Genomic DNA, 17,942 nt, shown 5'->3' with positions numbered 1-17,942 from the left:
TTGTTAAGTAAATCCAACTGGGCAACCGGTGCAATTTTTCAGGTTGAACGCCATGAGGAAACGAGCTTTGATTTGATACCCCCACTGAACCAAAGGTACAATAAACGAATAAATTTCAAACTCAGGCTGATTGACGTAAAGAGCTCAGTTCAGATCCTTCCACGTTGAATAAAATTAATGCAATATGAATGTATAGATATTGGTACCATAAGAGATTAATATGCTTTTGATTGCAAAACAGAAACTTATGATGTCAGTATATAACAGCAAAACGTGTAAAAAGAGTTACATAGAGGTAAAGCATCTAAGAGGTACATAACAGCACACGAGTACAGGACTGCACAATGTAACCGGCAACCTCACCTAGGCCCTGAAAGAATGGATTCAATCTGCAGAGTCACATTATTCCAACGAGCTGCTCGGTTCGCCACCATTAAATCTATGTTTACAAGGTCCAAATCAAGGTTGGTTTAGACGCCCATTGTCCCTTCAAGGACCTTAACCACCATGGACATGGAAGGCCTTCTACTGGTATCGACTTGCAAGCACCACAGAGCTAGGTTCATCACCCTGAACACTTCATCAGAATGCAATTCCAAGTCCATGAAGCGTGAATCAATCAGGTCCCCAGCAGCTGGCCATCTTTGGCTTTCTCTTGCACCATGCTGACGAGATGCCGACTTTCTACAGGCTGGGAGCAGTCCAAATTCCTTCTTCCGCACAAAATTTCCATGACAACAATGCCAAAGCTATACACGTCAACCTTTTCGGTGATGATAGATGTTAGCTACTCGGGGGCTAAATAACCCGGTGTCCCTCTGGATCTAGTCATTATAGTGCTCTGCTCACGATCAATTAGCTTGGCAAGCCCAAAGTCGGACACCTTAGCCGAAAACATATCATCCAATAGTATGTTTTGTGGCTTAATGTCCAAGTGAGCTATTGTTTGCCGGCAATCACTGTGAAGATAAGCTAATCCTCTTGCTACATCAGTGATGATCTTCAATCTGGTTTCCCAATCAAGTGGGGCTGCTTGGTGCTTTGCATAAATCCACTTATCTAAAGACCCATTAGGCATGTATTCGTACACAAGGGGTCTATGTGATTTCTCAGCAGAAAATCCAATTAGATTCACCAGATGTACATGGTTGATGCTTCCAACAGTCTGAACCTCCATTAAGAATTCTGTTTCCCCCTGATTTATGCCATCTCATCTCTTCACAGCAACATGCTTATCACCGATATGTCCCTTGAAAACAGAACCTGATCCTCCTGCCCCAATTTTCCTTGAGAAATCTGCAGTTGCCAATTTCAAACTCTCAAAAGAAAACCTTGTAGGCAGCCCTAGCAACTGATCAATGTCACCACCATGTAATGGTTCTGCGCTCCTTTTTCTTATAAATATCAGCACCAAGACAACAACTGTAGCACAAAAAGTTAAGAACCAACAACCGAGGCAGTGGCTATTTTTCCTTTCGATAGCACAGGTTTGTGCCCCTGAACTTTAAAAAATGCATAAGAAGTAAAATTTCTTGAATAAGTTTGTGCGTTAACGCTTATCATTGAGAAGATATCAGATGCAAGAAAACAGAAACATGAAGAATTGTTCGTGTGAAGGAAAAATGCAACCTTGCAAGAACAATCATTCAAGCATGATGATTTGCAGTTCCCTTCATTTGTTGTCCAATCATGGATTACATTGAAGCGAGTGGTGTTGGGAAGGGCAAGAAACCTTGCCTTGTGAAGAGACCCACAGGATAGTGAGTCTGTTAAGAAGCAGCCAGAGTTAAGCTCCCTGGAATCAATCAGCTCGAATAATCCAGATTGCCTGAGGGCTACATCAGGGCAGCTACACTGTCCATCTGAACAGATACCATATTCCACGCATGCTAGAGGGTATGAACAAGGATCAGCTATATCAAGAACATCTGAGCTCATCCAGTCTCCACTGCCGACTCCCCACTGGTATAGCCTCAAGTGCCTATCCCAGTCTAGCCTCACAAACTGAATACCATAGGCATCTGGGGGAAGCCGAATCTGATAATCTGGTGCGCCTATCCTGCGGAATGAAGTGAAAACCTCCAGGCTGCCATTCTTGAGTGCAATGTATGCTGAAGTGTTTGTTGTGATATTTCCACCAGTGGGGCTTTGATAGTATGCTAGAGGAGTATCAACTCCTGCAAATGCGTACATGCCATCAGCAAGTACCGAGAGATAGAATTTTCCTTCGCCCCAATTTGTCTCTGACGCTCTTGCCATAAGTTTCTGCCCCAATTGCAGCATCTGCCCAGTGACAAGTGTGTCAGTTGGGCGATCAAAGGACCTCCATACTTCCATATTTGTATGGTCTAAAAGCACTAGATTGCCTGATTCAGTAAGATTCGTACCAACCACTGACTTGTTGGTGGTATTCGTGAACCAAATCAGTGTTCCATCTGCGTCATAGAGCACCAAGTCGCCAAGTTCAGTAAGTTGAACAGTGGCATTCTCGCTGACTGTCCGGTTGTGGTTGGCGGACCAGATTACCTGGGGAAATTCCAAATACAAAACACCACCTTCTCTGAAGGCGTTAACAATAAATATGAGAAGATGTAGGCATCACAAGTTGCTGCAAGTCCTGCACAGAAGAAGCCGCAGGCAAATATACGAACACTATCAACATGTGGGCCCACACTTATCTTGGTGGTGCCATAAGGATGAGGGAAGATGAGACGCATGGAGAAGTAATCATCTGGAAGTTCATTGTGAAGTAGAGATGGGTTGTTTCTCCATGTGGTGCCGAGATCAGCATTCGCAACAAAGGATTTGTTAAAGATAGGATTAGAGAGTTCAGAGAAAGAGGTAATAATAACGAGGGAATAGAGGAGCAATAAGATCTTTGAATGATGCATGGTTACAGAATATATCAAACTCAAACAGCCAGTTGCTCTTTGGCATAGGAAGGAAGGGTGAAAGGATTGCAGTTTCAGAAAGTTTGTTTGAATGGAGTGGAGACAAAAATGGAATGAACAGAAGACTACCCACCTTTATATTTCGTATTGTATGGTGACCATGAATCTTATCTTCAGCAATGTAAGTCTAACACTGACTGGTTGGTGTTGTATTGGAGACAACAAGAAGAAGACTACCCACCCTTATTTTATGGTGATCGTGAATCTTATCTTCAGCGATGTAAGTCTAAAATTGACTGGTTTGTGCTGTACTGAAGACAACAAGAAGTCAGTGGTGGCACCGAGCAAATTGATGGTGATAACAATACTAACACAGTTGACTAGTCTCAACAAAATTATATCAACGAAAGAAAGTGATCAGCGCGGCACTCCCTTGTACCTTGTATTGGTCTCAGCTTTATTAATTGCTACACTGCCTATGTATAGCAATGTAATTGAGGTTATTTTATTACAGACAGATGATATTACTGGCTAGGGAGCATACCCTTTCCATGCCCACCGTTTGACTACTCACAAGCAGATGCTATGTGCAACTACTGCATGGTGCATGCTATGAAACAGCTCTGATTATGCTCATGCAACTACTATTCTTCGGAAAATTAAACACTGAGAGTGAAATTTTGTTCTGATTTGTTCATAGGAGTGGCTATTCAATTCCTATCCCTTGTACTTTTCCATTGTACAGCTCGATTCTCAGAAAGGTGCATATGTTCAGTTGCACTACAGCTCAATGCTCACAGGGCCTTATCTGGCATCCTTTCTGAATGGTCTGGTCTTTGCCGGTGTTAGCAATCAGTTAACGTGCAAACAGGACTAGCTGCAATCATAGGCACTTGTTCATCTATAGCTATAGGCCCACAAATGTGACAAATCATCAAAATCAGCAAGCCAGTCCTTAGTCTAATTCTACTGATGCAACTTGCAGTCTTATTCTGGCAAGCCATGTCTAGCACATTCGTACAATCACCATGCACCATACGGCTAGTCGTCATCAATGATGCGCGTTAAGCTGTTAACCAGCATTGCAATGGCATGGCATGAAAGGATTCATGAGCACGACCTGACAATGTTGTTACCAGGAGATCAGACTTTGGATCTGGAAAGTGCCAAAGTGAACACAGAGGAAGGGAGCGGCAGAAAGAAAGCATACCGTCATGGCGATTAGCAATAAGACCGCAGCATCCTCACAGACGCATTCCATCAAAAAGGTGGAGGGCAGTGCCGCATGGCGGCGATGGCAGCCGCGAATTGGGCTGTTGGGTCCCGGCCGTAAGAAGGCAACTGGGCAGCGTACACCCTCGTCGATCTACTACAGATATGTATGCGACGCGCCCCCCGCCCCGCAGCCCTCCGCCTCCGGGCGGGGTCCCGAGTCCTGATCTCCTAGGCTCTCCGAAAGTCTGAATGTCAGCGGCTCAGCTCAAGCTTGGTTTCAGCGCTCATTGTACGTTCAAGGGTCTTGACCACCATGCACATGGAAGGCCTTCTATTGTTGTCGACTTGCAAGCACCACACAGCCAGGTTCACCACCCGAAACACTTCATCCAAATGCGATTTCATGTCACTGGAACATGGATCAATGAGGTTGATCAACTGGTCATCTTTGTCATCTTTGGCCTTCTCTTGCAGCATGGTAATGAGATGCCAGCTTTCTTCAGGATGTGAGAGTCCAAATTCCTTCTTCCACACAAAATTTCCATGACGACAATTTCAAAGCTACACATGTCAACCTTTTTAGTGATGACAGATGTTAGTCACTCAGGGGCCAAATAACCAGGTGCCCCTCTCAATCTCGTCATTATAGTGCTTTGCTCGCGATCAATCAGCTTGGCAAGCCCAAAGTTGGATACCTTAGCAGAAAACATCTCATCCAATATGATATTTTGTGGCTTGATGTCCAGATGAGCTATTGTTTGCCGGCAATCACTGTGAAGATAAGCTAATCCCCATGCTACATCGGTGATGATCTTCAATCTGGTTTCCCAATCAAGTGGGGCTGCTTGGTGCTTTCCAAAAATCCACTTATCCAAGATCCATTAGGTATGTACTCATACACAAGAAGCCTGTGTGATTTCTCAGCACAAAAATCCAATTAGACTAACCAAATGTATGTGGTTGATGCTTCCAACTGTCTGAACCTCTGTTAAGAATTCCTCTTCCCCCTGATTTATGCCATCCAATCTCTTTACAGCAACCTGCATGTCACCAATATGTCCCTCAAAAACAGAACCAGATCCTCCTGCCCCAATTTTCCGTGAAAAATCCCCACTAGCCGATTTCAAACTCTCAAAAGAAAATCTTGTGGGTAGCCCTGGCAACTGATCAATAGTGTCTCCATCATCTGTTGGTTCTGTGCTCTTTCTTCTTAAAACCATGAGCACTGTGGTAAGAATTGAAGCAACAAAAGTTGAAGAACTAATAACCAATATAATGGCTATTTTTTCTTTAGATAGCATGGCTCTGTGTTCCTGAACTTTAACAAATGCATAGGAGCTAAAATTTCTTGAATGACTTTGTGAATTTACACTTACACTTATCATTGAGAAGATTTCAGATGCAAGAAAACAGAAACCAGAAGAATCGTCCATGTGAAGGGAAAATGCTGCCTTGCAAGAACAATCATTCAAGCATGATAATTTGCAGCAATCTTCATTTGTTGTCCAGTTGTAAACAATATTGAAGTGTGTGGTGTTGGGAAGAGCAAGAAAACTCGCCTTCTGGGCTGATCCACACGATAGTGAATCTCTAAGGAAGCAGCCACGATTAAGCTCCATGGGATCAACAAATCGAATAATCCAGACTGCCTCAGAGCTGCATCAGGGCAGCTGCACTGTCCACCCAAACAGATGACATATTCCCCACAAGCTAGAGGGTAAGAACAAGAATCAGCTATATCAAGAACATCTGAGCTCACCCAATCTCCACTGACTTCCCAATGGTACACCCTCAAGTGCCCATCCCAGTCTAGTTTCACAAACTCTATACCATAGGGATTTGGGGGAAGCCAAATCTGATAATCTGGTGCCCCAGTCTCCCAGAATGAAGTGAAAACCTCCAGGCTGCCATTCCCGAGTACAATGTATGTTGAAGTGTTTGTTGTGATATTTCCACCAGTGGGGGCTTCGATAGTATGCTAGAGTATCAACTCCTGCAAATGCATATATGCTGTCAGAGAGTACTGTGACATAGAATCTTGCATTGGCCCAATTTGTCTCTGAGGTGCTCGCCACGAGTTTCTGCCCCACATGTAGCATCTGTCCAACAACAAGTGTCAATTGAGTGATCGAAGGACCTCCATATTTCTATGATCTAAGAGCACCAGATTGCCTGACCAGTAAGATTCATGCTGATCACTGACTTGCTGGAGGTATGGTGAACCAAATTAGTGTGCCATCAGCATCATAGAGTTACCAAGTCACCAGGTTCAGTAAATTGAACAGTGGCATTCTCTCTGACTGGCCGGTCACGGTTGGCAGACCAGACTACCTTGGGCAAATACTGGTCATAAACAGGATCCAATGTGAACTCATGCATGAAAAATATGGAGAAGATGTAGTCATCACAGGTGGCTGCAAGTCCTGCACACAAGAAGACAACAGGCAAGTAAAGGAGGACTATATTCGTAGTCGACACTTATCCGCGTGGTGCCCACGATGAGACGCACAGAGAAGTTGTCTGGAGATTCATTGTGGAGGAGGAATGGGTTATTTTTCCACATAGTGCCAAGCTCAGCATTCACAAGAAGGGATTTATTCACGACAGTGTTAACAAGTTTGAAGGAAGCGGTAGTAATAAGGGAAAAGAGGATCAATAAGAGCTTTGTATGATGCATCGCTATGTATATCAAACTCAAACTGTGGTTGCACTGTGATATTAAGGAATAAAGAATAGAATGATTGTAGTTTCAGGAGATTTGTTTGCATGGAGTGGAAACAAGATGAATTGATCAAAAGGCATGGTAACCCACCTTTCAGCAATTCTAGCCTGACTTGGATTGAGCACATGAGGGCTAAGGCCCTCGGTGCCATTTTAATGGCATAGAAGATGAAAAAAGATATCAAGGCCCTGAATTCTTCTTCTTTTCCACCCAGCTAGGAAGCTACACACCAAACTACTAAAGCTAGGGTTGAATTTCATGTCAAAGGCCAATCCCAAGTCATCCTTTTTTCCTTTCTCCTGTACATATTAAATAGAAGGGACATTTCATCAGCAAAGAAGCATAGACAAAGGGACTGAGAACTAAAACTATTATGCATTTACTTGACAAATTATGGCCTTTCACTCTTTCTGAACAGTATAACTATCTAGATGCAAGGAAGATACAAGGCACTGGCATCATCCTTCAGCAGCATCAGTGAAGGAAACACTGGCAGCTGTATTTAAGATCAAGTCTATAGTGGAACCTAAAAAATAGTTAATAACAACATGGCATACTGGTCTACGCAGCCATATATTTTTGACCAAATGGCAAGGGAAGAAAGGTGGATATGGCACTATCTTGCACTACTTTGTTCTTATATCATATAATATAGATATAAAAATTGTTACACCAATCATCTGTGGTAGAGGAGGCACAGTCACTGTTTTCTAAACAGGATATGATGTTACTGACTAGGGAACATGGCCTTCCAGTTTCCACACCAACCATTTGACTAGTCCCAGGCTCCCAGCAGATCTTACGTGCAGCTACTGCGTGCTGTGAAACAGCTGTGATAAGGTCATGGGACCATTACCGGTCATGCGCACCCATTCTACCTTCTGGCATATGTGTCATGTATTTGTGTCCAAATTCAACTTTTCTGTAGCCATCACCTTTGGAGAAGGTATGCCTGCTTTACTATTTAATATTTTTTTCTCGAACACTTAGGAGAGCTGCATATCATTGCTTTAGTATTTAATATAATATGGTATAAGATGTTTTATCAACAAAACGAAAACCCAGACAGGGTTTGATTTGTTCAAAGGAGATGATTAATGTTCTAGTGACTCAGTTAACTTGTGAAGAGGGCTAGCGGATATCTCAAGTACCACATCCCTTGGCTAACTTAATCATAACCAGCCAGTCCTTATGATTGCCAATGGTTGCCACAATTTCTTGCCAAACTTGACTAAGGTTAGTTCATCACATTGTTTGCCACACTTTGGCCAGGCTAAGAAAATATTGCCATGCTTTTATAAGTCACTGGCATGTCGGACTGAGCTGTCTACAACCAAACAGCTGACTAAACCACCTACCTTAGGCATGGCAATGTGTGGCACGGTTTGGCTACCAATCTTGCTTGTCAGGCAGTTGGTGTCTAGCACATTATGATCAACAAGCACCACCCGACTAGCTATCACCAATAGATCTGGAAACATACCATGAAGGAAGCAGAATGTGGGCATACAGGAACTGTACCTTCGTGATGCTCCAGCATGAGCAGCATTCTCAGAGGCACATTTCACGAACAGGAGGTGCACAGTCCAGCCTGGTGGCGATGGCTGAGCGCCGTTTGGGCATCGGTTCCCGTCAGAGGCAGTTGACCAGGGTGTGCACACCTCCTGGCGCCGGGTGCAATTGCAGGCTCTACACATGTCGCATGTCCGCACCCACTTGTTTAAATAGTGGACTATAATGGAGCTATAGCATCCCAGAGGAGCTCCCACTTCCTGCTATGATAAGGCTCTTTCTTCCGCTACTGAAGCTACGCTCACTACATATGTTAAAAAAAAACTACACTCACTACCTTGGTGATTGGTGCCGCTATATGCCATAGTGAAGGGATGAATTTAGTGCTGCTGATTCGCATGCTGGGCCAGCAGCCACGCAAGTGCGCTGGCGGCAGCAAGATTATGTGTAGGATAATAATCTGTATTAACTGATAATTGATTCAGTACATATATAGGGAGAAGAGTTGGAGTTCTCACGCCTGGCTTACACAAGATGTACACGGACTCTCTCCCTACTTACGCATGCATACGTACATAGGAAATATATCAGAAAACAGGAGACAACTGGAAGTCCATTGTGGAGTCAACTCCGAGTAGAGATGGGTTGTTTTACCATATGGTGTCAAGCTAAGCATTCACAACTAAGGATTTGTACTAGAAAGGGTTAGCGATTTTGGAGGAAGAGGTAGTAATAAGGAGGGAAGTGGAAGAATAAAAGCTTTGAATGATACATGCGGAATATATCAAACTGAAACTATCGGTTCCGATTTGGCATCAAGGAACAAATGACGAAAGGATTGCAGTTTCAGAAAGTTTGCATGCATGAATGGACAGAAAGATGGAATGATTAGAGGGCTACCCACCTTTATATTTCATATTGTATGGTGAGCGTGAATCTTATCTTCAGACATGTAGGTCTAACATTGACTGGTTTGTACACTATTGTAGCCCTACGAGCACAAGCCAATGAGTGAAGTAAATGCTACCGGTTGTATTGAAGACAACAGGAAGTCAGTGTTGGCACCGAGCAAATTGAAGGTGGTAACATAACCAACGTAGTTGACTAGATTGAACCAAAAAATGGCAACAAAAGAAAGTGATTAATGCGGCACTCCCCTGTACCTTGTACTGGTATCATCTTTAAACAGGACATAATTGCTAAAGTGCCCATGTATAGTAACGTAATGAAGGATCTGTTTTATTAACAACATATGATGTTCCTAGGGAGCACACCCGTTCCGCAATCAACGCCCACCGTTTGGCTGTTCCAAGCAGATGCTATGTACAACTAGTACATGCAATGGAACAACTGTGATCATGCTCATGCAACCACTATTAGGAAAATTAAACACAGAGAGAGAAATTCAGGTCTGATTTGTTCGAAGGAGGTGACTATTCCTTTCCTATACAGCTTGATGCTCACAAAACTGCATCCTGTTTCATTGTACTACAGCTCAATCCCAAAGCCTTATCCCGACATCCTTTCAATGGCCATCCTTTTCTATCTAGTATTAGCAATCAGTTAAATGTGCAAACAGAGCTAGGGGTTCTCTAAATCCATTGTTCATCACCTATTAATCATCATATTCAGTAAGCTAGTCCTTAGTCTAGTTCTACTAATTCGATTTTTCATAACATCCATATGATCACCAAGCCATAATACTGGCCATCGCCAACTATGTCCATTAACCAGGATTGTAATGGCATGCCAAGATGCATGGGTGCGCCTTGACAGTATTGTCACCAGGAGATCAGACTATGGATCTGGGAAATCAGCAAAGGGGAACGTGGAAGCGGGGCAAAAGAAAGCATACCGTCATGGTCATGGCGCTTAGCAACGAGGCCGCAGCATCCTCACTGGCGCATTCCGTCGAACAGGTAGCGGGCAGCGCCAGTTGGTGGCAATTGGGCATGTGGATCGCGGCCGGAAGAAAGAAACAGGATAGGGCATGGCGTCAGCGACGTACGCGGCGCGGTCCTCCGCCTCCGGGAGGGGTCCCAACCTCCCAGGCTCCCGGCATGTCAGCTTCCAACTCCAGAGTCGCCACTGGTCCGGCGCGGCGTGGTCTTTCGAAGAAGACGCCACCCCGTTGGCCCATTCCTCGTCTACTACGTCTGGTGACCGAATCCTGTGGATGCAAGCGGAGAAACAAATATTATAAAAAAATAAATGTAAATGAAGACACGAAAGGTCCCATGGTCTAGCGGTTAGGACATTGGACTCTGAATCCAGTAACCCGAGTTCAAATCTCGGTGGGACCTTGTTTTTGTTTTAATTTTTCTTTCTTGTTTTTTCCATTATCCTCCAGCTTGCTAGTGAATGTTTCCTTTCTCTGTTTTTTTTTTGCCTTTCAGGTTGCTAGTAGGTTCCATAATCATTCGATTAAGGAACCAATTTTGTGGTGCGTATATTTGTGACCTCATGACCTGTACCATTTCTCACTGGAAATCTTATCGGCTCCTTTTCCCTACAACCAAGATCTGCTGTCCGGTTTCTCACTTTCTCTTGGGATTTCCGGACGAGTACACGTATATAATAATACTAATACAAGATTATACAACAATGTGTACTGTGCGGGGGGGCATGCTGTGTCCTCGACTGTCTCACAGTAGTGAAGTAGAGGAACGTCACAAACTCCCAAATGATCTGTAAAAGCTAGTTTAATTTGTCTTTTGCTAGACGCAACGAAACATAAGAAAAAACAAAGTGTAATTATTAATTACAGTGTGCATCCGAATGCCAGATGCCTCCAAGAATGATGACCAATCACAAAAGGCCGCAGTGTACTACGTGCTGCCACTGAATTATACAACAAATGTCGTCTTGCATTTGGACTTTGCCCCACCGCGCGCATACATACATGTTACCAACATCGACCAGGCGGCCGCTATATTGTCTCCTGTATATTGCAGAACAAATGCAAAGATTCAGCTGCAGAACATCTGATCATCGCAGGCCACAGCCGCACCGCACATCACCACCATCGCCAGCAGCAGCAGATCATCTGCACGAGATCGAAGACCTGAAGTGAGCACCTGCGCGTACGCACACTGGATTGGAAGAAGATTCGGCTGATCGAGTCGCCGTAGGTACACGCACCTTCCTCCGCTTCCGGCGCCACCGCCGGCGCGGCCGCAGTCCGCGACGCCGGCCCGGAGACTGCGCCGCGGCGAGCAGCAGGGAGTCGTGGCGCAGCACCAGCGGCGACCAGAGCCCGCTGCGATCGTAGTCGAAGTCGAACGCGCTGGTGTCCGCGAACTTGCCGAGGAGCCCGTCCGAGACGGCCCTCGGGACCAGCTGCACCAGGAGCCGCTCGTCGCCGGCAGCCGTCGGCGACGACGGCTCCTCCTCCTCCGAGGACGAGCAGCAGCTCATGATCTCCGGCGACGGCGGCATTGCGCATGCGCGGATCGGCAAATAATTATCTAGCACCGGCCGGTAAGCTGTAGTGTAGCAGGATAATATATCTGCGTCTCCTTTTGTGCGGGAGAGAAAGCTGGGGTGGGATTCGCGGCAGATCGTGCGGTGGTTGTAGGGAAAAGGACCTGCTCGAGAGACTGCTCCGCCCGGACGCCTCCCTTCGATCCGTCCAGTCCGGGCCGGGAGGAAGCAGCGGCCAGCCCTGCTGCATCTGTGCCGCATGATTGCTTGATCGGTGTCGCTCGAGGTCATGGGGGGCCACTCCGAGGCCACCTCTTGCTTTCTTTATTGCTGCCGTCTCACGTTCGAGTGTTCCTTCCCTGATGGCCGCTCACCTCTTGCTTTCTTCGCGATATGCATGCATGCGGCGGCCGAGTCCCTTTCCCTCCGTCCAGCGACCAACCAGGCGCCTCCCCGGCATGTGACGCCCCTAAAGACGGCCGCTGATAGGAGACGATGATGAAGCCTCAGCTCACGTCTAGCTCAGCCAGCCAGCCAAGCAGCCAGGATGATGAGTGCATTAAACACAAGACAAGGAGATAGCCGTGATGATGCTCTGATGGAGATAGCGTGGGCACTACACACTGAACGCCGCCACGTTAATGGCAAACGAATAATGATCAGTAGTAGTAGTAGTATGAGCACGAAGGTTTGATTAATTCCAGTCCTTTTCATCCGCTGCTGGCCGAGCTATACGTGGAATAATACCATGTTCTTGCACTAAATAAACTACCTTCCTTGCTTAATTGGTAATTATGAGCAATTAAGCAAGGAACGTGGATCGTGAGCCACCTGCTCCCTCCGTTCCAAACAATATTCATTCCAACTTTCTTATGGGTGTTTAGATCCATGGTCTAATTTTTAATTCGGATCACATCAAATATTTGATACCAATTATAAGAACTAAACGTGAACTAATTATAAAACTAATTGCATAAGCCATGGCTAATTCGCGAGACCAAACTATTAAACCTAATTAATCCATGATTAGCACATATTTACTGTAGCATCACATGGTCAAATCATGGACTAATTAGGTTTAATAGATTCATCTTGCAAATTATCTTTCATTTATGCAATTGGTTTTGTAATTAACCTATATTTAATACTCCTAATTAGTATCTAAACATTTAATGTGACAGGGACTAAACTTTAGTTCTTGTCTCCAAACGGGGTCTTAGAGAGTCAAAACATCTCAAGTTTGCCCAAATTTATACAATAAAGTACAAACATTCATAATACCAAATAAGTACCATTAGTTTCTTCATTAAATATATTTTCATAGTATATCTATTCGGTGCTATAAATTTTTATGATCCTCTCTATAATTTTGATCTAACATAAAATAGTTTGACTTTAAAAAAATTAAAATGACTTAAAATTTAGAACGGAGTGAGTACCATTTAGGCCGGACAGGCTAGTCGAAGATGATCTCACATCCTTTTGCAAGTCCATCCCTCCCTCTGGCCCTGCACAGCATTTTTTTTAATTTTTAACCCTTTTTTTCTTTATTTTTAAAAATAACCTCAGCGGGGTTTTATTTGCGCGGCCTAACCCTTTTGGCCGCGCCAGACCGCCTGGCGCGGCAGGAAGATGCTGCCGCGCCACATGCACTGGCGCGGCAGCCCCCTGCCACGCTGGCGCGGCGAGCCGCGGCGCCAGGCGGGCGCTGACGTGGGCCGCGCTTTCGCCGCGCCGGCCCGCCTGGCGCGGCAGCTGCCGCGCCAGCCCGCCTGGCGCGGCAGGGCCAACACTTAGGCCCCGCGCCGGCTCCCTTCCTCCTCCCTCCCTCCTTTCTTCCTCCTCCAGAAACCTTCGAGCCCGAAGCTCCTGCGCCGCCCCCCGCCGCCCCACCCCCAAATCCACCCAAAATCCGGCGTTTTCGGTGGGGGAAAGTAGTGGGAATCGATCCCTGCTTCGTGTGGAAGGTATTCCCCTACTTATTCTCGTATTTTACCGTTGCATTTGGTAGATCGGAGGATGTTTAGGTGACTTAGGGTTAGGTTAGTGATTTGAAATTTCAATGAAATGCAATGATGTTTTGTGTTAGATGATACGTAGTTCATACGCAATTGAGTCTCTGCCCGCGATATTGACGTGTAGAACTTATTGATTTAAGGATATATTCATTGAATCGTATAGTGCAATGTATATGTGTATTTTTTGTTTGTAATTTGTCCAATATATGTAATGTGTGTAGTTGACATGTCGAATATGTGCAATGTGTAGTGTATATGACATGGTGAAATGTTTGTATTTTGTAGATGGATCGTTTAGTTCGATTTTTTCATGGTGGTGTTGTGAAACAAAATGGGGAGTTAGAGAATATGAATGAGTCAATTGAAATATTTGATGGTCCTCCAAGTTTTAGTGATTTAGTTGACCGTGTAATGACGAAGTATGGATGTAGAGTGGATGAGATAAGTTTGAGAGGTCGTTTTGATTGTGGGAAAGCTAGAGCTCATTATGTTCTCATGAAGTTAGCATCCGATGCGAATTGGAAGCACTATAAGGATGTTGTGCACGAAGCTAATGTTGCATGTTTGGAGGTTATAGTCGAAATTGTTCGTATGCCTGGCCCAAATGTTGTCATGAGGGAGGAAGTGACGGTAGTGAACCATAATGGTACCCAGGAGTCAGAAATGTTGCATCACGTGTTAGGTGAAACAGAACGTGATTTTGACTTGGCTATTGCCAATGATGATTTTCCCAATAACATTTTTGAGAGGGATGAAGCAAATATAGATGTTGATAATGTCTCTATGGGTTCCGAAGATTGTGAATTGGAGGAAGATGGGGTAGTAGGTGAGGAGGTAGAGGAGGAATCACTATTTGAGAGTGGTGGGCATGAATATGAGAACGTCGGGGTAGAAAATGAAGAGGATGGACTGCAATTTGACACCGCAACCGTACATGATGTAGAAGGCATTCGTCGTATGGACGATTGTTTTTCTTACACCCAGTGTGAGTTGCGGATGTTAAAAGAACGTGATGTCGAACTGCCATCCGTTCCCAATGATAAGGACATAAGTATGGTTCACAAAGCAATTTGTGAATCTAGTATGGTGAATGCAGAAGGGACGTCTATTGGTGAGAGTCCAGTGATTAAGAAGGGGATGAAGTTCAATAGTCTTGAGGAGCTGAAGTTTTTCTTGGCTGACTACGCGGTGAGGTTACATAGACCTTTTAGCGTAGTTCACTCTGACAAGAACTTAAGATACAATGTGATGTGCAAGCAAGGATGCCATTGGCGTGTATGGTCTCGGCTAATATCAAGCACCGGACAATGGAGAATTTCAAATGTTGTGCAACCGCATACTTGTCGGTCGTCACAGCCGAAGCGAGAGCATGTACAGTGCACAGCAAAGTACCTTGGACGGCGTATCCTAGGCATTATCCGTAAAGACAGCGAGACATCGGTGCCATCACTCGTGGAGTCCATCTTCATCTTTAGTGGGTACCGTGTGAAGTATTCCAAGGCTTGGCGGGCGAAGCAACACGCTGTTGCCCTGCTTTGGGGCGACTGGAAGGAGTCGTACGGCATGGTTCCTAGGGTACTCTCAGCTATAACCTACTACAATCCCGGAGTTAAATGGTGGATCGACTCATGTGGCATGATGGTTCCTGACAATGGAGTGTTGAAGCATATACTGCAACGGGTATTTTGGTGCTTCCGTCAATGTAGTGAGGCATTTCAACATTGCCGTCCTGTGATACTGGTGGACGGTACATTCTTGACTGGCAAGTATAAGGGTACATTAATGATGGCAGTTGCTGTAGATCCAGAACAACAGATTGTGCCTCTTGCTTTTGCCTTGGTCGAGAGTGAGAATAATGAGAGTTGGTCATGGTTTATGAAACTTGTTCGGGTAAATGTTCTTGGACCTTCACGGATAGTGTGTATGATATCAGATAGGCATCATGGGCTTCTAAATTGTGCAAAGGACCACATTGATGGTTTTCCACCGCTTGTGCATAGGTGGTGCATGAGGCACTTTGCTGCCAACATGTCGCGTCGGCAGAAGAGCAATGGTGTGATTGGAAAATTGAAATTATTATGCACGGTTCATACAGAGAGAGAATTTCGTGAGAAGTTAGAAGATTTAGTGAAGGACTTGAACGACGACGCAAAAGAATGGTTGAAGGGTGAAATGAGGGACAAGGATAAATGGGCGCAGGCTTTCGATGAGGGAGGGATGCGGTGGGGTATTATGACCACGAACTTCTCGGAATCACTCAACGGAGTTTTCAAAGGCATCCGAAGTAGGCCCGTCGCTGGAATTATTGAATACACATTCGAAAAATGCAACGCCTACTTTGTGAACCGATGGGGAAAGGCGCGTGATATGTTAGATCAAGGCTATAGAATTGGGCAAGTTGCAGATAATTATTTATCAGAGGCTGAGCTTAGATCCGTGCACCACTTAGCAGATCCGTACGGGCCAGAAAGGATGGTGTATTCTATAAGAAGTTACGGTTCGACTAACATTGGGGGTGAGAGTCATGGAGGCCGACACTATAGAGTGGATCTGCACGAAGTTTCGTGCACCTGCAATGTTCCTCAATTGTTGCACCTTCCATGTTCACACTTCATTACAGCTTGCAAGGCAAGAGGTCTTAACTTTCAAAGCCCCATGTACTTGTCACCGTTGTACTCTAGGGAGCACACCATCAAAATTTGGGAATCAAGCTTTCAACCTTACCTAGATCCGTCACAATGGCCGGCATATGAAGGGGTAGGGTACGTGCCTAACCCCAATTTAATGAGAAATAAAGTAGGAAGGCGGAAGAAGAAGCGTTTCACAGGCGAGATGGACGTGTCGGAAGGGAGGCTTTCTGCAGATTATGATACTGGTGATTTTGATATTGACAAGTCGGAAAATCGTTGCTCCAAGTGCCACAAGATCATCAGGAATTGCACATGCCGCAGTAGAAAATCAAAAGGCACTAAATCTAGACCGAGCAGTAATAGGTCGGGTAATTCGAACAATTGGGTATGCGCGTTGCCTATCATATTTTCCGTACATTATCATATTTTCCGTACTTATCATGTAATGAAGCTTTTTACTAACGATCATTTATGTTGTTTTTTAGGATGGCGGCCCCGGGGTACCCTCTTCTTGAGGCTGCTTACGACTTGCACCACCGTGCCCACCACCTCGCGGACATGAATGAGGTATTACAATGGTTGCTATTTTTTGCTGATGAATGCATACCTTAGGATGAGAATTGCAAAATTTTCGTATGAAATGTTCTTATAAATTAATTATGGATGTGCCTTTCGTTACTATTCGCTTGTGTAGAGTGTAAACAATTTCATACTGAAAATGTCATTTGTATCATATTTGTGTTACTTACCACTTTAGAAGCCCGTTATTCACAATTGGATTGACTTCTCATACTGAAATGTTCTTATAATGTTTTGCAGAATTTGACACCACTGAGGGCTAGGGTGCACTCACCACTTAGGTGGGATGAGCGGTACGCCCAGTACCTGCAGAGAGCAGGTTTCTTGGATATCGCTGTTCAGGTCGTGGGGGGTCTCCCTCCAATGGACGGACCACTGTTGACCGCTATGGTCGACAGGTGGCGTCCGGAGACTCACACGTTCCACATGCCCTTCGGAGAAATGACCATCACAATGCAGGATGCGGCTATGATACTCGGCCTTCCACTGCATGGGCTGCCAGTGACAGGTATTATCCAGAATGAGAACTGGCGTGATATGGTCGAGATGCATATTGGGATTAGGCCGCCAGAGCCAGAGGGCGGAGATAGCTCGAAGAAGACGTCCGGTGTTAGCTCGGCATGGTTGAGGGAGCACTTCGAGGTGTGTCCTCCGGGAGCAGATGACGAGGTCGTGCAGCGCTTTGCTCGAGTGTGGCTATGGCACTTTGTCAGTACATTCCTCCTTCCAGATGCTGCTGGGAACACAGTATCGTGGATGGTTCTTCCCATTCTAGTCAGTTTGGGAAAACATAGCCACTTACAGTTGGGGCTCAGCGGCTCTGCCTGGCTGTACAGACAGTTATGTGAGGCTTGCCAGCGCACAGCGAGAGATTCTAATGTTGGAGGTGCACTTATATGCTCCAGATATGGATTTGGGAGCGAATGCCCGTGGGTCGACCTTCCCGCCTCCG

General features: G+C 45.2%; 1 protein-coding gene, 1 non-coding gene and 2 pseudogenes across 2 annotated transcripts; 1 reads left to right on the top strand and 3 right to left on the bottom strand.

The window, feature by feature from the left end:
• Positions 1 to 203: 203 nt before the first annotated feature.
• Positions 204 to 1,437, bottom strand: LOC101756084 (annotated as a pseudogene).
• Positions 1,438 to 3,327: 1,890 nt separating this feature from the next.
• Positions 3,328 to 10,508, bottom strand: LOC101763267 (annotated as a pseudogene).
• A 63-nt stretch (positions 10,509 to 10,571) lies between these two features.
• On the top strand, positions 10,572 to 10,643 carry TRNAQ-CUG. Its single transcript has one exon. It is a non-coding gene; the product is annotated as a tRNA-Gln (tRNA).
• A 250-nt stretch (positions 10,644 to 10,893) lies between these two features.
• On the bottom strand, positions 10,894 to 12,173 carry LOC101755408. The gene is made up of 2 exons (XM_004965526.3): positions 11,482 to 12,173; positions 10,894 to 11,386 (listed from the first exon to the last, which is right to left on the bottom strand). Exons 1-2 carry the CDS (start codon positions 12,052 to 12,054, stop codon positions 11,357 to 11,359), a joined length of 603 nt encoding a protein of 200 aa, XP_004965583.2. The 5' UTR covers positions 12,055 to 12,173; the 3' UTR covers positions 10,894 to 11,356.
• Positions 12,174 to 17,942: the final 5,769 nt, after the last annotated feature.

This window comes from Setaria italica, chromosome IV (assembly GCF_000263155.2).
Source record: "Setaria italica strain Yugu1 chromosome IV, Setaria_italica_v2.0, whole genome shotgun sequence".
NCBI classification, from domain to species: domain Eukaryota; kingdom Viridiplantae; phylum Streptophyta; class Magnoliopsida; order Poales; family Poaceae; genus Setaria; species Setaria italica.
The sequence above is the reverse complement of the archived record's forward strand: the minus strand, read 5'-3'. Positions and strand labels throughout refer to the sequence as shown.